The following is a 21,143-nucleotide window of genomic DNA, read 5'->3' on the forward strand; positions in this document are numbered from 1 at the left end:
AGTTGTAATTGAGACGGACGGGCTCCAGGATCTGCTGCTGTTTTATCTAAGACAGCACCTTAGAACCCAGGTCTTTGCCATTGATTTGAAGCACTCGGGGAGCTCTTGGTCCACTCCCGGGGTTTAGTAGATGCTCAGTAAGGCACCATCTTGTGAGGGTGGAGGTCTGGGGTCCCCCCAGGTGAGGCAAACGTGTTTTCTTTCCTTGTGGTGTTTGTTGTGAGTAGAGCAGTTATTGTTTATGAGTTTCATGTTTTATAATAAAAATTAACTCAAAAGGGATCACTATGTAAATGTGTAATGTAGAACTATGCATCTTTTAGAAAAAATTAAAACATGGGAGAAAATCTTTGGTGTCAATGGTCTGGCAAAGAGCTTTTAGCCTTGACATCAAAAACGCAATCCATACAAGGGAAAACTGATAAACCAGACTTCATCAAAATTAAGAACTGTCGTCCTTGTGAAGCAGATGTAAATATAAGGTATATACTAGGAAAAACACTTGCAAACCACGTATCTGACAAAGGACTGGTATTTAAATATATTAAGAACTCTCAAAACTCAAGCTAAAAAAACAAAACAATTGGAAAATGGGCAAAAGACACTGACAGACATTTATTTAACTGAGTACAGACGGACAGTGAATGAGCACATGAAATGTTATGCAACATCAGTCGCCAGTAGGTAAGAGAAAAACAAAACCATCACGAGGTATATCACTAGACACCAGAATGGCCAAACTAAAAAGTAGTGATGACCTGAAATTCTGATGATGGGAAGAAACTAGATCATTCACATATCACTTAAGAGAATGTAAAATGGTTCAGCCACTCTAGAAAATATTTGACTGTCGAAAACCAAACCAAACCAAAAACGAAACATGCAACTACCATACAACCTGCCAACTGTCCTCTTCGCATTTTTCCAGGAAAGTTGAAACTTATGTTTATAGCAGATTTATTCACAGTAGCCCCAACCTGGAGACAGCCCAGATGTCCTTCGACAGGTTAAAGGCTAACCAAACTGGAGCATCCATCACAGGGAATGCGACTCATCCCCCCAAGACGAACCAACTATTGATACCTTCAGAGAATTACACTGAGTGAAAAAAAGCCAGTCTGTAGGTTATGTGCTATATGATTCCATTTATCTAACATTCTTGAACTTAGAAAACCACAGGAAGGAAGCACGGACTCATGGTTGCTAGGGGTTGAGGAGGGCATGAGGGCTGGAGGAAAGAAGGTATGATGTGCAAAAAGGCAACATGAGATACCCTTGTGGTGACCCAAGTGTTGTGTATCTTGAACATGTATCAAGGTCAATAACCTGGCTGTGACCTTGTACATAGATTTGCAAGATACAACCACCGAGGGGGAAACTGAGTAGAGGATACAGAGATCTCTCTGTATAGCTTCTTAAAACCACATGCTAATACACAACCATCTCAAAATAAAAAAAGTTTAATTTAAAAAAAGTTGGGAGATTAGATTGCAACTTGAATTGAGCAAGATACCTCCCCCCTTCTTTTTTTCTTCTTTCTTTTTTACCTTTTCAGAGAAGAACAAAAGCCCCAAGGCAGTGGGCCAGATGGGGTTAAGAATTTGCCCCATCGTGTGCAGATCCAAGAAAAATCATCTCTCACCCACCATTTCAGCATTCAGGACCCACTGCCAGCCCTCTCTGTCCGATCTTGCCTGTCCTGGAATTTTCTCTGCTGTCATCCCCTCTCTCCTACACTTACCGTTCCCAAACTTAAAATTCAAAATATCGATACAAATAGACACACTCAAAACCAGAAATGACGTCTAAGTGGCAGTTTGATCCACTCTGCAACTTGAAAATGATCTCTCAGACTTTCGAGTTCATGCTTTCCACAAATTTCCAAAATTCCCACGTCTTATTTGCACAGGAATAGAATTTCATCCTCAGTGGTTCATTGATGACGAGGCAGGGATTCTGTATTCTAACCTGGGCCACACAATACATAAGGGTCTAAACTGCCATCACCCCACAAAGAGGAGCTGGCCAACTCTCCCTGAACCTTAGGAGAGACCCCATCGACGCCTACTTTTCTCATTCTGAGCCCTAGACAGCCCCTCACAAACCAGCAGCCGTAAGCCAGCTGCCTTCTCCCCGCTTGCCTGTTTGGTTTGTTTTACTTGAAAAGACCAAAATATCTTTGCTAGGATAAGAGTCCTGACATGGCCAAACTCTTTAACAAAGCACATTTTGTTTCCCCTCATCCTCTGGAAATTTCAAATCCTCCTTCTTTGGACAAACAATTCTGGCATCCCACGTGTGGGGCACGGCAGACCTTCTGTCCTAGCTCAAGAATCCCCCTCAAAAGACTGCTTCCTTGTCTGGCCGTAAAACCACAGGCACCTAAGAAATACATCAGAATGAGAAAAGGGTTGTAAAGATATTTCCAATCATGCCACCACGCCACCGAAAGTAAGAGTTCTTTTTTCAATGCTACGTATCCAGCCAGTGAGACTTCTGATCAACTCCAGGTTGAAGACGTCTCTTGGGGAAGAGACAATGTCTGGTTCCCCACCTGCGCCTGGCTTTTCTGAGAACAGAATGCCGCTGGGACCTGAACCCGGCTTGCCCCTCAGGACTTGACTAAGCTATCTTTGGGTCTTCACAATGAGCTGCATCGTGAATTCCAAACTCCCTGTAGCTGCTTGGAGATCCTGAAGCACCCCATCCTTTAGTGTGGGAGGGCCACAGCTTTCCAGGAATAAAGCAGCTTGTAAGCATCAGCAGAAGATCGCAGACAATGACTTCTTAGACCAGTCCTACTCAGTCGTCAGCCTTCCAGAGAGCCCTGCCTCCATCAGTGGGCTCCGGTTGGGCTCAGGGCCCTCCCAGGGGCACCAGAGGGAGGCCCAGAGTCTGCCCAGTTCAACTCCCCAGGGAACCAGAGGCAGCCCTGCCGGGAAGCAGAGAGCTGAGCACACACCAGGGAAACCAAACCCGAATGAGGTTATCTGGCAAGCCAAAGTCAAATTACAATGAATCTTGGGTATTGAAAACGGTACAACGCATTCTTCTCCTTAAGGGAAGCAGGCTACACATGACCCAGATTGTATACTTAAAGGGCTTTTGAAAAGTTATAGCTGACAAAGGGATTTTGGTGGTCTATATTAAAAATGGTAATGATGTTATAAACTTCTTATGGGCATGTGATTTGGGCTTCTATAAAAATACAAGATAATTCCAAGAGATTAAAGTGATAACTATAATTAAATAAAAATCCAGTACTTTTCATACAAACTGAGTATAACCTCCTTTTCTAGAATCCTCTGTCCATCTGCTACTGGCCATAGCAGTAGACAGACTGACCTTTCTAGTCTAGAATATTCATAGTGCTGAGTACACAAAAGAAAACTGAAGAAAATGACACAAGGAAAGTTCTGGGAAATGCCACAGGCATCATTCTGTGAAAGATTTTTGATAATTATTTTCACTTATCCTTTTACCCATTTTCAATCAGATATTCTTGAGAACAGAGCAGTTGGACTAGAAGAATGGCTCCTTTCCCCACAAGTGTGATTGATAATGAAATGTTGCAGAACGTTCATGAAGCGGGGAAGCAGCACAGAGAATGGTGTCAGGTTCACTTAGAGTCCAGGGTTCAAATTTATTGCTCAGGTCACAGTGGGAACTAAAACCTTGCTTTCCATGTGTTCCGTCTTTAGTTTGCTATTCCTTTCACCATGACTTCTAATGGACTCTGTTGAAATGTTACAGAGTTTGAAAAGATTTCCACACAGCACACGTTGGATAATGACTATCCATCTTTTGAAGGATGTCACAGCAGTCCTCCGTACCCGGCATCCTAAAAATGCTTTGCCCAAGTCTTTTTCATTTTTAAATTTACTTATTTAAAAAATGTTTTTAATGAGGTCTGTTAGAAGTCTTGGCCAGTGGGCAGAGCTTCTTGAAATGCACAGGAATGTTTGCATAGCCTCTGTGGGTAAGTTTTCTCTTTGAGCCATGTGGACCCTCGAATACTGATGTAACACCAACCCACACCACCAACCCGTGGGGTCCGCCTTACAGAGCTAAGGGGGCTGTACCAGTAACTAGACCCCTTAATGGGGAAAATCATGCTGAATTCCACCCGCCTGGGAGATAACCTAGTGAAGTTCCGGAGCAGAAGCTCATCAGGGATAAAACAACTTTGTGGGAAAAAAAATCAATCTATTATGGAAAATAAATCCAGGTAAAATAGCCAACTTGAAAATATAGCTGTCCTTCTGCATCCATGGGGGAATGGATCCAGGACCCCTGCAGATACCAAAATCTATGGATGCTCAAGTCTCTTTTAATTAAAAAAGTTTTTTTTTAATTTTTAAGTTTTTGACCAGGGGAAGTAATAGGTTTATTTATTTATTTAATGGAGGTACTGGGGATTGAACCCAGGACCTCGTGCAGGGTAAGCACTCACTCTACCACTGAGCTACACCCTCCCACACCCCATCAAGTCTCACATACAATGACCCAGTACAGTGGCCCTCTGTATCCACACATTCAAATTCCACATCCGTGGATACAGAGGGCCACTTATTTCTTGAAGGCTATTCTTTCCATAATTACACTCTTAATTTTGCACCATTCTTTCACATGTTTCTTCTCACCTAGATCTTGAAATCATAATTCTTCTACTTCCAGACTTTCACCGGGCTGGCCTTTTGGCTAGCTGCTTTTCTTTGATTATATCTTTCCTTAGGAACTCTCATCTGGTACTGAGTTGCAGAGCCAAACCTCTAATTCAGAGTTTTTTCATTATGGTCTCCTTCACTCCCTGGCCACAAGGGGCCTTTATAGACTTTACCTGTGCCATACCACTGCCTACTTTCAAGAAGTTAAATGTTAAGGAATAGGATTTTGTTAGGGTTGAGCTTTAGAGGGCTACAGACCATTGTAATACCCAAATTTCATCTCCATTGAGATTTTCGCTCTAATCCAATTGTGCAAACGTGCATGAAGGAGCATCTCCTGGGTGCCAGGGCCGTGCCGAGACACAGGGATACAAAAATGAGGAAGGCGGACCTTGCCCTCCTACTTTGTCACTTACAAACCTTTTTTTTTTGTGTGTGTGTGTAACCTGAAGAAATAAAGATCATGAATCCCATTTTGCAGGTGGAGAAACTGAGGCTCAGGGAGCTTGTGTGTTGTAGGAGATCACACAGCTAGTGAAGGACAGAGCTGGGATCCAAACTCTGCTCTTGTGTTTCTGAATCCTGTGCTTTTTCCAATGGCTCCATTCTGACCCATTCTACTTTTTCCTTCTCTAATGTCAGCCTTCCTTTGCATATTACTGTAAAATTCAATTGCATCTATTTGAAGCAACAGGGCACCAAATTTTAACATTGTAAAGATTTTTTTAAAAATATGAAATGCCTATTCATTTGCTTAACACTTACTGAGTGCATAACAGTTCCTACGGACATGGAGCTGGTCTGAATCAGGTGCTGGGCTAACTTTGTTATGTGCGTCAGCTCATTTACTCCCAATAACCCCACGAGGGGTGCTATTTTTATTCCTCTCTTATTATAGGTACATGAACTGAGGCTTGTGGCAGGGCTGGGATTCAAACTCAGCTTTTTGGATTCAGAGCTGGAGCTCCTGAGTGCCACCTTATACACCTGTTTTTTTTCCCCAGCCATCACACTAGGTGCTGGGGCTCTCATACACAGTGCAGCCACCAAGCAGCTCACAGACACATAATGATGATACCCTGGGGTGGCAAATGCAGTGATACTGACAGGGAGAGGGGAACAGAAGGGAAAATACATGACTGCTGCCCTCTCGGAGATCGTGTAGAGTTTGAAGGCCATTTTACATTTTTCAAGCGTCACCTGAGAATCTTGTTAAAATTCAGATTAATGTATCACTAGATCGTGGGTGGGGTCCAAGAGTCTACTTTTCTAAAAACTTCTGGGGGATGCTGCTGCTGCTGCTGGTCTGGGGACCACACCTTGAGCTGCAAGGCATACGGTCTCTCCATTCCAGAGCTCTTCCCGCGATCGGCTGGGTGGTAATCTAACCTGTGCTTGGTCAGATGGGCCACTTGCTCGATGGTCTCAATTGCAACAAACTAATTTATAGCTCAGATCTTGCTGTCAAGGACAGACCAAAGCAAAATTAAAGAATTGAAGTCCACCCTAGGTGCACATCATTTTAAAAAATTGCTTCTCTCCCTTCACATCCCTAATCTCCCAGTGGTCATGTATTCATTCAGAGTTTTAGGTCCTTAGAGACAGTTCTCTCCTTTCCAGGATGGTATGTACTTAACTGAATAACTAATCTGTGCACATGCATTGGAGTGTGATATTAAACATTTGTTACTTCTTCTCTGCAGACCTGAATGGCTGGTTCTGAATCTTGGTCCACGAGCACCCTCAGTGAGGCCCCTGTTGTTTCTCCCTTGTGTAGACAATCGATTCAGCTGATGCTGCCACGCACACATCCAGTGTGCCTGAGTCAGGGTGATGCTTGGATGACCTGCCAAACTCTGTTCCAAAGCAAACGAGCTAAAAGCTTAACTTTGCAAATATGAAATATCTCCACGACTCTACAGTGTCCTTGGACCATCGTTCTGCCTCAAAGCATCAGGTTCAAAGAGACTTTTGAGATCACCAGCACTTTCTAACAACGCTGCCGGACAAATCATCATGGCCTTACCAGCCGCACTTGCACTGTCAAACGGAGAGAAAGGCCCGAGTATCGGGAGCCCTCACTTATGGGCAGCTGTGTACCAAAGATGCATCGTCGACCGATGTTTTGAAACTCCATGCATCTTTCCATGGGAAACACGAAGTGGTTAGAGGTTAAGGTCTTGTTATAATTCAGTATCTTTATGGGTTAAAGGGACCTGTGAGGGTTACTCGGCGAATCCAACCACCACTTGTAAACCTGCCTGGTAAAGAGTGTATTGGACCTGGAGTAAGTCCCTGAGGCTTGAGGTTTTTCCAATTACGTGACTTTGGGCAGGCCATTTAGACTCTGGGCCCTTGTTTTTATGGTTTTCTGTAAAGGTCTATGATTTTCTGTAAATATCCACTTGGAGTGTTGCCATGTATAAAAACTCTTTAGCAACTAAATTTCTAGGTAGATGGAAAACACTTTATCATCATCACTGTTAAGTAACTGAATTTGAACACATCTCCCTTGTCAACTGGGTGTGATATTAACTAGAGGGTCAGGAAATACGAAAATAAAGTCAACTCTAGGGAAAGCCAATAGCTTAAACAGAACAGGACAGAATGCCTGTCCCAAGGGTCCTTGTCCTACCGTGTAGCACAGGGAACTGTATTCAGTACCTTGTAATTGCTTAAAATGAAACAGACTATGAAAAGGGATACATATAAATATACAACTGAATCACTATGCCGAACATCAGAAATTAACATTGTAAATCGACTGTACTTCAGAAAACAAAGGGGACCTTGTAGATGTGGCCTTGATGAAAGGGACCCCAAAGAATCTTTTGAGCAGGACCCTCACTGGTCCTTCTGAAGCCTATTTTGCTGCCTTTTTTTTTTTTTTTTTGCTGTGGTCTGTGACCTCAGCAAACCCCACATTTTGACCACCATCTCTCTAAGGTTGCCAGCCAAAGGAAAAAAAAAACAAAAACTAAGACTTTATCTTTTGACCACAAGTGGAACTTTTCCTGTTAGCTTTATGGAGAACCCTAGCCTGTAAGACTATGGCAGGGATTTCATGCTTTGTAGGTATCACTTCATTTAATTCAGTGTTTAATGGTCTGATTTCAAGTCTTCTGGATCCTAGAGAGGCTGGTTTTTCTGCCTTCTTGTTCCACCCCACCCCTCAAAATCCTCCCCTTCTGCTCCCCACGGGGACAGCGAATGCTGAGCTGTTAGCTGAGGACCCACGGGCACCATGCACTTGAGAACCAGGGAGATGCTCAGATGACCCACCAAAAATCGTCAAAAACAAACAATAAGCTGAAAACAAAAACCTTCAAGACTCTGAAATTACTAAATATTTAGTAGGGAAAGTCTCCTGGCCTCTGTTTTTCATTTAAAAACTTAATGGGATTAAATGAGATGTGTCCAAGGCTGCCTGTGGCTCTAAAAATCCAGCTGACCCTTGAACAAGGTGGGGGTTAATCCAAGTATGATCTATAGTCGGCCCTTGGTGTCCAAGGTTTCTCTGCATCTGAGGATTCCACCAACCAGGGACCATGTAGCACTGCAGTGTTTACTACTGAAAAGTATCTGGTGGGGGGGAGGGTATAGCTCAAGAGGTAGAGCATATGCTTAGCATGCACAAGGTCCTGGGTTCAATCCCCAGTACCTCCTCTAAAAATAAATAATTAAACCTGATGACCACCCCCCCAAATTGATAAATAAAATAAAATTTAGAAAAAAGAAAAATATCTGAATATAAGTGGACCCGTGTGGCTCAAACCCATGTTGTTCAAGGGTCAGCTGCACCATGATCCTATTTGGCACGATGAAAAGCACACACAGAGTTGTGTACACTCTGAGACCCCCTCCATCAGAGCACACGGATGATGACAGACCTTCAAGACGGCAGAACACACCTGCTATGTCTGTTCCCATCATGAGTAGGAAGGTACCCCAGGGCCGTGTCTCCGGGGCCCAGAGTGCAAGGGAGGGCTCTGTTCCTCATAAACCCCTCCTCAAGCACCATCTGGCATTAAAGATGGTACCGGGGCCGTAAGATCCAAGCGGCAGTCACTTACTAGCAGTCAACTGCAGTTTTACAGAAGGGAGCAGCTCTGTACCATGGGACGCAGGCCTTCCTGTCTCTGCCTGTATTCTGGGGGCAGCACAATACAACTCATTGCTAGACTGGGTCAGTAGTTCTGCTTTTCCCCCACATCTTCCCTTAACAGGATGTGATACACAGTGTCTCTTTATCTCAGGACAGGCTGACTGCTGGACAGAGAGACCCAGTGCCAACCACCGTGTGCTCGGGGAAATGTGAGCGTGTGAAGTTCTCTGAGAGGATGCTTTTTAAAATGTGTCTGCTCTGCTAGAAATCCCACTGCTTTCGTAGTTTGACAAGCTGTGATGGCATTCTCTGTATGTTCAGTGGAAGTTTGAATCTTATCACTACTTCTGCCTATTACAATTTAAATAATTCAAGGTACTGGTGGGCTATCAAAACCGTATTTTCCTCATGTTTTGAAAGATGTGTGGCTTCTCCAGAGGGGGAAAAAATGCAGTTCTCAAGGCATTTTCTACTTTATTTTATTCTAAGAAAGATGGATTAACAACCACCCTTCAGAGCACTGGGATATCTTGTGGGAAAAGCGCAGGTTAAAGACACCCTCTTTACTGATGAGCTCAGGGGCCACAGGTGAATTGAGCTCTTTTAGATTTGCTCTTTCTGGGAGAAGAACCAGGTCCCTTGACAATCAGTTTAAACTGACTTATTGTTAATAAAAACAAGGATGATTCTGTATGTAACTTGCAAAGCTTTTAAGAGAAGATCATTGTTTGAATAAGGAGGTTAATTACAGACAACCATTTTTTGTCTTAACTCATGTTTACTTTTCTTTTGAACATTTTGGTAGACGTTGCTGCTGCTTCTTTGAGTATCGTCTTCCTAGTTCTTCCTATCTGGAATAATTTCAACTTGCTCTTTTAATTTTTTAATCTCTAGAACCTATACTCATGATCATTAAGTAACCAACATTGGCATAGTTTTTCAGATAGACAAATCGAGGTGGAAAAACCCCTCAACGTATTTCATACAAAATTATTAACATAGGAACAAAGTCCAAGGTTAGCAACAAGGTTACTTAACATTTTTTAAAACAAACCCCAAAATGTGAAAAACAAAAAATGCACATGGCTTTCAGATCCCAGGAGCAAGCCTTGAAATACCACTAAGCCTCAACAAGAGTATATTGTTAAAAATCTCTTTCCATTGGGATGGGCCACAAACCCCACAGGAAAATATGACTCAAATGGACTTAGGCTTGATGTTACAGTGTATAGAACACACAAATTGTCCTACCCAGCCTGCAGGGCTCACCTGTGTCTGATTGCTCAATGAGGTACACTCTGAAGGTGTCAGATGACTTACAAACCCCACCCAAGTTCCCAAGTGTGGGCAAATTACCAAGAATAGTATCATCAGACATTCAGATAAGCAGGTTAGGACCGAAAGACAACCTGGTACATTCTTCCACAACAGAGAAACCTGTCAGATTCATAATTGGACAGGAGTTGGTGTCCATGGTGATGGGTTAAGTACGGGGGTAAGTTCCCAAGGGGTTGGGATGGGGGTGGAGGGGAAGCGACCCATGCTTGAATATAATTCTGTTCCTTGCGGTCTGTGTGGCTAATTGTAGGAGCTGTTGGTAAGCAGTACCAGGAGCCTCTTGTTCCTTTCAAATAAGACAATAGCCCTGCAGGACAGAAGTTTCTTGTTTCTGGATCCAATTTGATTCCAAAGCCCTCATCAGTTTCCTGCTGCTTCAAAACAGCAGCCCCCGGGGCTGAGCCTCCCTCCATCAGATGGTCCATCCCCAAGCTCACAAAACATTCCTTCCACAAGCAGAGACTTAGTGGTTCATGAATACAGTGAAAGCTCCCCGCGGTTCAGGGGTTGCCTAGTTTTAATGTTGAGAAACATCAGTTTAGATGTACCTGCATTTTGTCTGCCGTTTAAAAACAAACATCTGAAGAAAAAAAACAACCCAGGGTATCGGTTTTGCTCTGAATGTAGGGGGTAGATGAAATTTGTCACAGAAGAAATGCAGGACAGGGGAGACGAGTCCCATCCTGAGATTTTATAGATAAAAAGTGTGATTTTTTTAAAATGGAAAAGTGACCAGTGGTGTGATTTAAGACAGAAATATTGTAACATTTGTCAGGATTAGAGATTGTTTTGCAGTCTTCCAGTATTATCTTTTCTACCACCTTCCAGTGTTCGATACTAGATACTCTGCATCTTTTCCTGTCAGATAGCCATCATTTCTGTTTCTCCCTAAACACTTCCCCAAACCTGCCAGCTGCTCCCCCTTCACCCCAAGTGTAGAGTGCGGTTCCTCTCAGAGAAGCTGGTGTTTAACAGACAATATTTTAAGCAAAAGAGAGAAAGCTCCAGCAGTGGACTCTCAGAAATTATCTGCAGCCAGAGAACCCCCACCCCCACCCCGATCCCATCAGTTTTCCATCAGAAGGACAAAAGGGAACTCTCCAACTGCAGGCCAGTGACCAAGGGAGCCCTACCTGAGTACCCCACTTCCCAGCAGGAAAAAAAGCTTTCTTCTGCATTTCTTCATCTATAAAGCGCTGGTGTTGGCAAATGATGAAACATTTCCACATATAAAACGCCTGCATGTCAAGGGCTGCACCAGGACCTGGGGATGCGGCGATGACTACGACTCCATCACCACCTCCAACCAATTTATGTGCTGAGGCGGCCCACATTGGGGCGTTAAAGGGCAACCACCAGGAGCTACCTAACCAATCCTGGGTGGCTGGGCCAGCGGGGGGTGGTGGGAAGCCATGGTTAGGAGGTTGGGGAAGACTTTCCAGAACAATGTTTCTCAAATGTCAGCCTCTAACAATGGACACCTGTGGATCTTACTAACGTACAGATTCTGATTGAGAATGTGTGGGGTGGAGCTGGAGCTTGGGCATTTGTAAGATGCTCCACTGGTCTGGGGCACACACTTGGGAGTAACGAGGACCTAAGAAGAATTAACACCTGTGACAAGACAAAGGCAGAGCGTGAATTAACCCAGGAAAGACATCGCAGGCAAGAGAACATGCAGAGGCACCGAAGCTGGAAACACTGTTAATTTGGGAAACAACCTTCAACATGCTAAGGAAAATTTATGTGAAATATTGCTGAATATGAATACAGACAATAAGAGCTTCACACAAACATTAAAACAGATCTGTAATAGCTACACGAAGGTGGTAAGATCAGGAGTGCTTCCTCTTGCACCTCTGCCTCAGCTTTTCACTAATGAATTCATGTTGTATTTACTAAAACAACAACAACAAGAACCAAATGAGTGTCTCCTCCATGTGCTGGCATTAGGATTCTGCACTGGGGTGCCGTTCACACAAGGACCACGCAGCTTCTTCCAATCTGGGATGATGTGATTGGTTACGCTACAAAGCTGCTTAATAACCGATTACAACAATTATCTCATGACGTGGTGATGATGGCTACATAAAAACATGTATTTTCGAAGGAATAATATTTTATTTAAAAGTTAATTTAAAATATTGAAGCATGTTTTTATAACCTATCAGTAAATTTTTCCTGGGGGAGGAAAATGCAGAAGGAATTGTGTAGTATTCTGGCAGAAAAAAAACCTTGTGTCTTTTTTTTTTAAATTGAATTATAAAAGTGGTTTGGAATTTGCCATAGGTCCAAACTGCATGTCCTTTGCTCAGTTTTAGAAGCACCTAGGATTACAGACATATGAATGTGTGCTGTTGGATACAAATATTCTTATGTAAGTTACAATATATGAAGTTTTAAAAAAACCAAAAAAAAAAAAAATTACTGATGATTTGAGGGCCGGGAAGTATCTGCCACCTAATTTAAAGGTTAGTCAAGGACAACCCAGAGTGTTTGAACAGGCTGTTTTATTAGCTCTAATGGAAGTCTTTTCTAAACATTTGTCTTATTTTGTGACACATGCTCTTCATAAAACCATGTTAGAAATGGTCATTTGGAATTTTCTTATGAATAAAACAAATACCATAGTTGTACATCTTGAAGACATTTGATCAAAAGAAACTATCCCTTCTGATGTGCTAAAAGACATGGTTTGTTAAGGATTATTTCAACATGGTATTAAACATAAAGATCAACTTATGGTGAAAAAGTGACTCCTCCAGTTCAGGGCTTCTCAAACTTTAATGTGTACGTGAATCACCTGCGGATCTTGTTAAAGTGAAGATTCTGACTTAGAAGGTCTGGGAGGAGCCTGCATTTAAAGCAGCCCAGGTGATGCTGGTGCTACAGGTCCTGCGATCTCACCTGACTGGGGAGGCATCATTGGAATCACCTGAGGTTGAACTTCGCTGCTTTTTTTCTTTTTGGAGGGGGAGGTAATTAGGTTTATTTATTTGATGGAGGTACAGGGAATTGAACCCAGGACCTTGTGCATGCTAAGCAGGTGCTCTACCACTGAGTTATATCTCCCCTCCCACCTGAGGTTGAACTTCGATCCGAGATGTCCTGTGGACGTGGTTGATGGGTTTCTCATGTTACCCAACCTCAGCTAACAATTTACCTGTTGATGTAACAGTTTTATTAAGAGGTCTGTGAAAGAATAGGAGGTACCTTGGAATATCTTAAAAAATAAAAAAAAAAACTAACTCTCTAGATCTGGCTTTACTTTTTCTTTCTCTTCTTAATTAAGCAAACTGCAGAAAACTTCAGATAATGGTTTGATTTTTCTCTTTAATTGGTGGAGGCAGCACGGACATTTTATTATCCCAGAAGTATATTCTCAGATCAGATATTTTACAGACCAGGGAAGTTACTCATTTTGAGATTTATCAAGGGATAAGAGTAGGGCTGCAAAATTTAGCAGAAGCCAAAAGAGGAAATAAAAATAAAACAAAACCTTAAACAAACAACAACCTCCAAAAAGATGGGATGCCCAGTTAAATCTGAATTTTAGATAAAAGGTTTTTTTTTTTCAGTATATCCCATGCAATATATGGACTATACTTATACTAAAAAAAAAAATCATTGTTCATCTGAAATTCAGGTTTAACTGGGTGTCCTGTATTTTATCTGGCAACCATTGCTAAAAGCATACCCTAGGTTCTAACTTACATTTAAGTGCTAAGAGAGCAGATGCCAGGATGGAGAATTAACAGACCCACTGACAGTGTTGTTTAAACATTCCAGCAGGGAATTGCTTTCTGGGTTTGCCAGTACCACATGGAGCACTTGGCTATTCCTGCTGTTAATTCACGGAAACTCCTTTTAGGAGTTTTGTGCCCAGAAAGATCACACTTAAAAAAATCATGATAGAGGGCAAACGGGAAGTGAAACTAACAAGAGTCTTGTATCAGTAGCTTTCCTTCCGGGGAAGGACTAGGTGGCACAAAACAGGAAGGTTTTTCTTCTAGTCCACTGTCTTTCCCTCTTCTGAAGAGCTGAGGATGCTCAGTGGGAAAATGGAGACAGTGACTTCTCAGAATCCTGAGAGGTTCTTCTTAATACATCACATTTTGGCTGGTTGACTGGACTTCAGATTATCTTGGAAGGAAGGAAGAAATCTGTAAGGTGGCTGTAGGCACTTTCTCTCCTCTTGCTTATCAGTTGTTGAAAGCAGTCTTTACCAGCTTTTAAAGAGGGTCATCTAGTCCTCTGATTTCACTTTTATGTATGACAGCCAATAAAAAGGTTCAGATACTTTAGCAAAAAAAGAGGAATTGCCTCATTTTCCAGCTGCCTTTTCTTGCTTATTTTTCGTTTCTGCTGACTTCAAATACCAATAGTCATTCCTGCCATGATGTTTATAATTAATCCTAAGTTAGAACCAAGTCTTGCCTGTTAGCAAAATGCTTTTGAGTGTTATGTCCTTGTTTAAGCATTTGACAATTATGAAGTCCCTATTCTGGTAAAATATATAGTAAATCCAATTACTTTGGAGAAAACTACAAGTGATACATGTATGACAGACACTATTTGTCAAACAAAATCTATTTAATAAAAAAATTAGTGAAATCTAAATTATGATAAGGGAGGAGAGTTAATTTCACTTGAACTCATTCCTTATCCTGTCAGCATAGGCATTATACAACCTATACATCCACATGGTTAAATGTGGGTAATTTTCCCCCATAGAAATGGGTAGAAAGTGAAATTTTTGTGACGTGAAGCTTTGATCCATGAGAATGTAGTTAAGTATTAGAAATTAGTAGTTACGCTTGGAATTGAACAAATGAGCTACCACGTTATAGCTCTTAAGAACTGTAACAGAACTTTGGTTCCTACATATCCAGAATAATTTATTTTGGAAAAAAGTAAAAATGAGTGTACCCAGGATGCTTTGCTTACAAATGCTCCCCCACCTTCTGATAATGTTCAGTATAAACACAAAAGGCCTGTGCTCTCTGCTATTGGGGGTGTGTGTGCAGACTTAAAGGCCCCTTCGAGTTCATAGAATACCAAGCAAGGTACAGAGATTCTATGAGAGGCTCAAAGTTCAATAGTTGATGACGGTGAATGCTTGCTATGTGCCAGGCATGGTTGTTCCCCTTAAAGAAACCCAGAAATGGGAAGAAAGCATTTAAGCAAGAGAGTCACGGTGATATAGGGAATAATGAGGACATCAGAGGTATAAAAATTGAAGTCAGTACTAATAAACATAAAAATAAGTATTTAAGAAACTGTGTACATCTTTAAATAGGCTGTCTTATTCTGATCATGCCTTGAGGATGGTTTTTTTTTAAAAGAAACTTTTGGTTAATAGCAAACACAACATTTCTTGTAAAATATTGGATGTAACCATTTCTACTTAAATAGATCCTTTAATCCACCCTGGAATGTGTAATCACACAGTTATCTGATTGTTTGGTATTCAAAATTTACCTACTACAAATGCATCCTCTCTACTTCACGTAATTGAAATAATCCAAACCCGGTCACACTTTTTTCCAAGTTTTTCATATGCCTCCCATCAAGGAAATTATAAGATGTCTAGATAGTTGGCTTTGCGTTTCCCCTTCTGGGAGACAGTATTATATGAGGCGGGTAGACTAGGGTGCTGGAAAAAGGAGTGGCTCATACTAGCAGACAGATCCTGATCAGATATTCAAGTGGGCTTTCAAAGGAGTGGAACAGTGCATGTCAATAAGCTCCTGGATGTAATTACTTCCTATTCCCGGGATCCGCCTTGGAGTACAGCTTGCTGACTCACCAGACTGCTCCAAGTTAGTTTCTGCTGGGTTTCCCCACTGTCTGCTCCACGTGAGTCACCACTGGAATGAAGTTTCTACCCGTCTCCTTAACAACCATGCAGAAACCAGGCACTGACAGTGAAGTTGGATCTTTCCAATAAGAGCCAGACCTTAGGCAGAGAGGGTGAAGAATGATGTGGCAGGTATCACTGCCAGCCAAGCTGCCAGATGACAGTCTTCCGCCCAAAGGCGTTTGTCAGCGGCACCCCAGTTTCAGCATGGTTTCCCCACCCACCCAGGTAGTTAAACTGGCATCCTGTCTTGCAACGCCTGCAGCTGCGGGCCACTGAACTCTGCCCTTGCCTCACTGGTTCCCAAATTTGGCTGCACAGTGAAATCGCCTGATTAACACACACGCACACACACACAAGGCAGCAACAACCCCCCATATGAATGCCTGGCTGTCATCTCAAAACAGTCTAATTTAAATGGGTTGGGATGAGATAGGGATGTCAGGATTTTTCAAGGCTCTCCAGGCAGCAAAATTTGGGAACCTTTGCACTGAATAAGTATTGCCCTTTCCACCCAAGTGAAACCTGCCAGTTGAGCTTACCTAAGGACCACTCTGTGGGCTCCCAAACTTCCTACCTTGGAGATCTACTACTGATAGCTCCTAACCGATATCTTGATTAATTTGACAGCGAATAACGCTAGCAAAGCAAGGGGGCATTTCCAGAAGGGGCACTGGCTAGACAAGGACCCCACCCCCACCCGCCTCCTTGGCTTGCTAAAAACTTAGCTAAATTTAGTGGCTAAGCGAAGCATCTCAAATGTTGCTGTTCTCTCGGTTACCTTTTGATCTCTGTTCTGTTTCATTCCACAGTGTCTTGTCCGGCAAAGTTGTAAGGCTCGGGTCCTTCAGATTAGAAGCAGGTGCTGCGTCAAACCTCAGTGGAGACGGGACTGCACGCTTCACCTCGCCGGGACCGAACCGCCGCCTCGCAGTGCGGCCCCAGGCCAGATACTATGCTAATCAAGAGAGTTCTTCCGTCTCCTTGCGGGCGGGCGGGTGCAGGTTTGAACACTTAACCCTTGATTTTACGTGACTGCACTATAGTGCGTTTAGTGACCTCGTCTTACCTAGCGGGTCTGGACCACGTTCCATGTTTTTGGAAAAGGCAAGGACGTGCGCAAGTGATGGAGAAAGCCGGCAGGGAGGGGACAGCAGTGTTGGCTGGTGGCCGGGTGAAGGGGCGGCTAATGGTCGGAATATTAATTACTCCGCGCGCTACTGACCCAGCGCGGACTGGCAGAAGACAAAGGCGCCTCCCGATCAAATGGCTGCAGCCACCCTGCCCCCGTGGTTACAGCTCTGCCCTCTGCACTGGGCGGCCCTTGGCAGGGGACTGGCAGAGGGACTCAAGGGGCGACCAAGCCCACAGGCCCTTTTGGCGTCTGAAAGTCTGCGTTACCGAGCGCTCCGAGTCCAGAGGGGAGGGTCTTTCTGTGCCCATTCCTCCTGCGCGCCCTTTGTGGGATTTCTGGACACGGCCCAGCCCTTCTAAGGGTGAACTAAAGAATTTCTTACGGAAACCGTGAGGAGTTGCTGAGCAGGGTGCTCGCTGCGGAAGAACCACTTGGGCTCAGAATGATAACCCGCGCTCTTTCCCACCCATCCGGCTCCCGCGTTGCGGGTGCCCGGGAGCACGAGCCGGAGCCAGAGTCCGCGTGGGCAGAGGTGGGGCTGGTCCCTGCTGGAGGAGAAGCCCTGGGGGCGGCAGCAGGGCCGGGGGTCCAAGGTTTGGGGCCCCAGCCGGCGGGCGCCCGCTTGCTGCACTTCCTGGTCTGCCCGAAGCGCGCAGCCCTGCCGGCGCCCCCGGTTCTCAGTGCCGGCGCCCCGACTCTGGCGCCTGGAGGTCCGCGCGCTGCGGGCGCGCACTCGCAAGACCCCCTCCTCCACCAGGGCCAAGTGTCCCTGTCCTGGACAGCCCGGCTCTCACCTCCCTTGCCAGTCCACTTTGCCTCTGCCAGCGTGGCAGCCTTGATTCCCTCCCCTTTCCTGGGGTGCGCAGCGCTGGGGCCCCGAAGCAGGGATGCGGCCCGCAGGAGGCCAGCGGGTGCACACCCGGGGGCCGCGGCTCCGACCCTGCGCAACTTCTTGCTGGGCTCGGAGACCCCAGGCCCCGCGGGCTCCGCGACGGGCAGACTGCAGCCCCCGGCGGCGGGAGGAGGCGCGGCCCGCGCCCGACCTGGGAGGGACTGCGCCAGAGCTGGGGGGGTCGGGGTGCGCCAGGGCGGTATCGCTTTAAATGCACTTGACTCACCTGCTCCGGCGCTGTCGCCTCCTTCCTCGACTGACAGCTGGGGGCTTTGTTTTCTCCACCCACCCGGCCGGCCGCGCTCCGCCCCCACCGCCACACGTGACTCGCCGTCTGCCACCGCCGCAGCTCGGCTGGTGCACCCGAGGGAGCCCTGCCCGCGCCACCCCTTCCTGGGGGTGTGGGGTGCAGGTGGGGATCGCAGCCGACGAGAGGCCAGGGTAGGTCTCCGCGGATAAGTTGGAAGGTGGCACGCTGGTTAGGGCCCTAGGAAGCTAGGGTGAGTTGGTGACAAGGAATAAAGTGCCATCCGGTGAAAGGAGCTGAACTGTTGGGCCGCACCCGAGAAGGATGCAGCCGGCGCCGCTTCAAAGGGGGCTGGAAGAGGCGACGCCGCACCCTGAATTAACGGGGGGCCGGCACACTAACCAGCTTGCATCCGCTTTTTACATCAAGTTCCCATACCTGGGGAGCAGTTGATACTGAGGAGAAAACTTGTTTTGTTAGGCACATTATGCTTTAAACTAGTCAGTTTTAAGCTGAGCAATATATAAACAATGTAATAAATAATACCAAGTTCTACTGAGGTTTCAAATCTGCTTGTCCGTGCGGTTGATATTTGGATTCTATTTGGATTCTATTTGGAAAATGGAATGCAGGCTGGAGAAGCTAACTGCAGATTATTGATGTGGGCACTTGTCCATTTGGAAGAGCACCTAGTTTTAATGAAATGAATTGAGAAGATGTTCTGGCTTCAAGACCCAGCTCAGTATCTGCGGCTCTTGAGAGTGGGCCAGACCCTTGCCGGCCTCCAGTGTTTGAAACCGCGACCTGTTGTCTGAATCTTTCCTTTTGCCCGTGGAAAACACACACACGTTTGTTCCCCTCAAGTTTTACCTCAGGGGAAAGATGGTTCCCATCTCCCCGGGGCCCTTCAAAGTGAAGTCTGCCTAGTGGAGTGACTTAGCCCTGTGCTTCCCAAACTTTCATGTGCAGAGGGACCGCCTGGGGGCCTTGTTAATACCAAATTCTGGATTGAGCCAAGGTCTGCTTGTTGGATCTGAGATTCTGCATTTTTGCAGAATCTCAAATATCATCATTGCTGCTGGTTTGAGGACCACGCTTCGAGTAGCAAGGCTCAAAGCACCCTCTTTGGTGGTCAGCCTATATTGAGTCTTGACTGCACCATTTAATAGCTTTGTGACCTTAGGCAAGTTTCTTAACGTTTAAGCCTCCACAGCGGTAAAATAGGGATGATATTAATATCCACTTCAATCTTGAAGGTTAAATGAGAAAACCCACTTCAATCTTGAAGGTTAAATGAGAAAACCCATTTATGGCACCTAGTGTAGTGCCTGGCATGCATACCTAGGGTTTAACAGCCGTTAGCTAATTAGCCCCTGTGGTCATCCTTACAGGGGCAAAGTTGGCAATAAGTCCACCATACCGGTAGGGGGAGCAGTGTGTGTGGGCACAGGGAATGAGGCAGCCCGCCCAAGAAAAACGACTGCATGGCCATTGCACCTAACACGGGCCAGAAGGGTAGAATGTTTGTTGAATAAAAGAATGACTATAATTCAGAACAAATCATACATGTTTAAAAGTTCTTCTGTTTCTTCGGCAAAACTTTAAATCTTGATAAATTAGTTCTGGGACACTGAATTAAAAAAAAATCATTTTGCTTTTCATTACAGATAATGTCCAGTTGCCTGTCGGCTGGGTAATCTATTTTAATATCCGAGCGAGTAAATGGATTGTTACAGAGGAGTACATTTTTTATCCTCATTAAAAACCTTGAAATTTAAATTTAAATGAATGTATTAATGAAGATCTGGTATTCTTAGCTCTCAAAATGAATGAGTATTGTCATCAGAGTTCTCATATTTCCCTTCCCTGCTTCTCCTCCCTCTGCCACCCCCTCAAGTATCATTGTTTCTGAAGACTTGTTTCTTGGCTTTTTATTTTTCTCACTTCATGTCATTTCCCTTAGAAATTTTATTTGTAGTTTATGTTCAACTTTCAAGTGTGTGGAGATTACTTCTGAATTTATGCCCACATTCTCTACCCATTTCCAAGACCCATTTCTGGATTACCAGTTACTTGCTAGGCATTTCTACTGAATTCCCCACTAGCCTAGAAGTTTCAGTGTGTCCTAAATTTAACCCCTCTCCCCTTCCCTAAAACTGATACATCCTCAGTAATAAATCAAGATGGTTATTTGCATTGGGACGCCCTCAGGGGTAATTCAAGGACCTGGCAGGGATGTGATTCTGATTGTCCCACCTACCTTCTTGCTGCTCCCAGATATTTCCGTGAGACTTTCCTTCAACAGTGACTGGGGCCAACTCATGTATAAACACAACTCACTGGTCTAACAGCCACATATGCAGCTTTGGGCCGCTGCAAAAATGGTGATCAGGGCGAGTTGAGCTGGTGAGAGACTGCATCCCTCAGGGCAGGCTAGATTATGCTGCTGCAACAAACACCACCAAAATCTCAGGGACTTCATGCAACAAAAATTAATTTCCTGCTCAAAGCAAAGTGTCCAGGGCAGCCCTCATGGTGACTTATCATTCTAGCCTGCTTCGTTCCTGTGACCTCTACACGAGCACAACGGAAGAGAGTGTGGGAGAACTTAAATGCTGTCACCCACCTCACCACTCAAAGGAGGTGACATGGTGATTACCTAACTTTAAGGGGGTAGGTACTCAGAAGGAATGGTAATAGAAATCTCAGGGAGTATGAGTGATGTCTATCTACCATAGGGATCCATTCCGGTTAGGAGGATGAGGGATAAAATGAAACTGAGACATTTTAGTTATACAGAGGGTGAGCACAGATGACCAGGCTGAGGAAGGTCCCCAGTTGTGAGTGGAGTCTTTGGAGAAACATCAACATTGATTTTATGATACAATATTATTATATA

General features: G+C 44.5%; 1 protein-coding gene and 1 non-coding gene across 3 annotated transcripts in view; both read right to left on the minus strand.

Moving 5' to 3' along the window:
- Positions 1 to 18,313, minus strand: part of MAPRE2 (microtubule associated protein RP/EB family member 2) — a 138,600-nt gene extending 120,287 nt beyond the window's left edge. The window contains exon 1 of one of the 2 annotated variants that reach the window (XM_031438965.2): positions 18,224 to 18,313. Coding sequence is in view for 1 of the 2 variants with exons in the window: in XM_031438964.2 (XP_031294824.1) it covers positions 16,752 to 16,775 (24 nt within the window). In the remaining variant the exon portion in view is untranslated. Of the gene's footprint in view, positions 1 to 16,751; positions 18,048 to 18,223 lie in introns of those variants that run through there. The other variant, XM_031438964.2, reaches the window with a different exon arrangement.
- On the minus strand, positions 4,404 to 4,476 carry TRNAG-ACC (transfer RNA glycine (anticodon ACC)). Its single transcript has one exon. It is a non-coding gene; the product is annotated as a tRNA-Gly (tRNA).
- Positions 18,314 to 21,143: the final 2,830 nt, after the last annotated feature.

This window comes from Camelus dromedarius, chromosome 32 (genome assembly GCF_036321535.1).
Source record: "Camelus dromedarius isolate mCamDro1 chromosome 32, mCamDro1.pat, whole genome shotgun sequence".
In the NCBI taxonomy this organism is placed as follows: Eukaryota; Metazoa; Chordata; class Mammalia; order Artiodactyla; family Camelidae; genus Camelus; species Camelus dromedarius.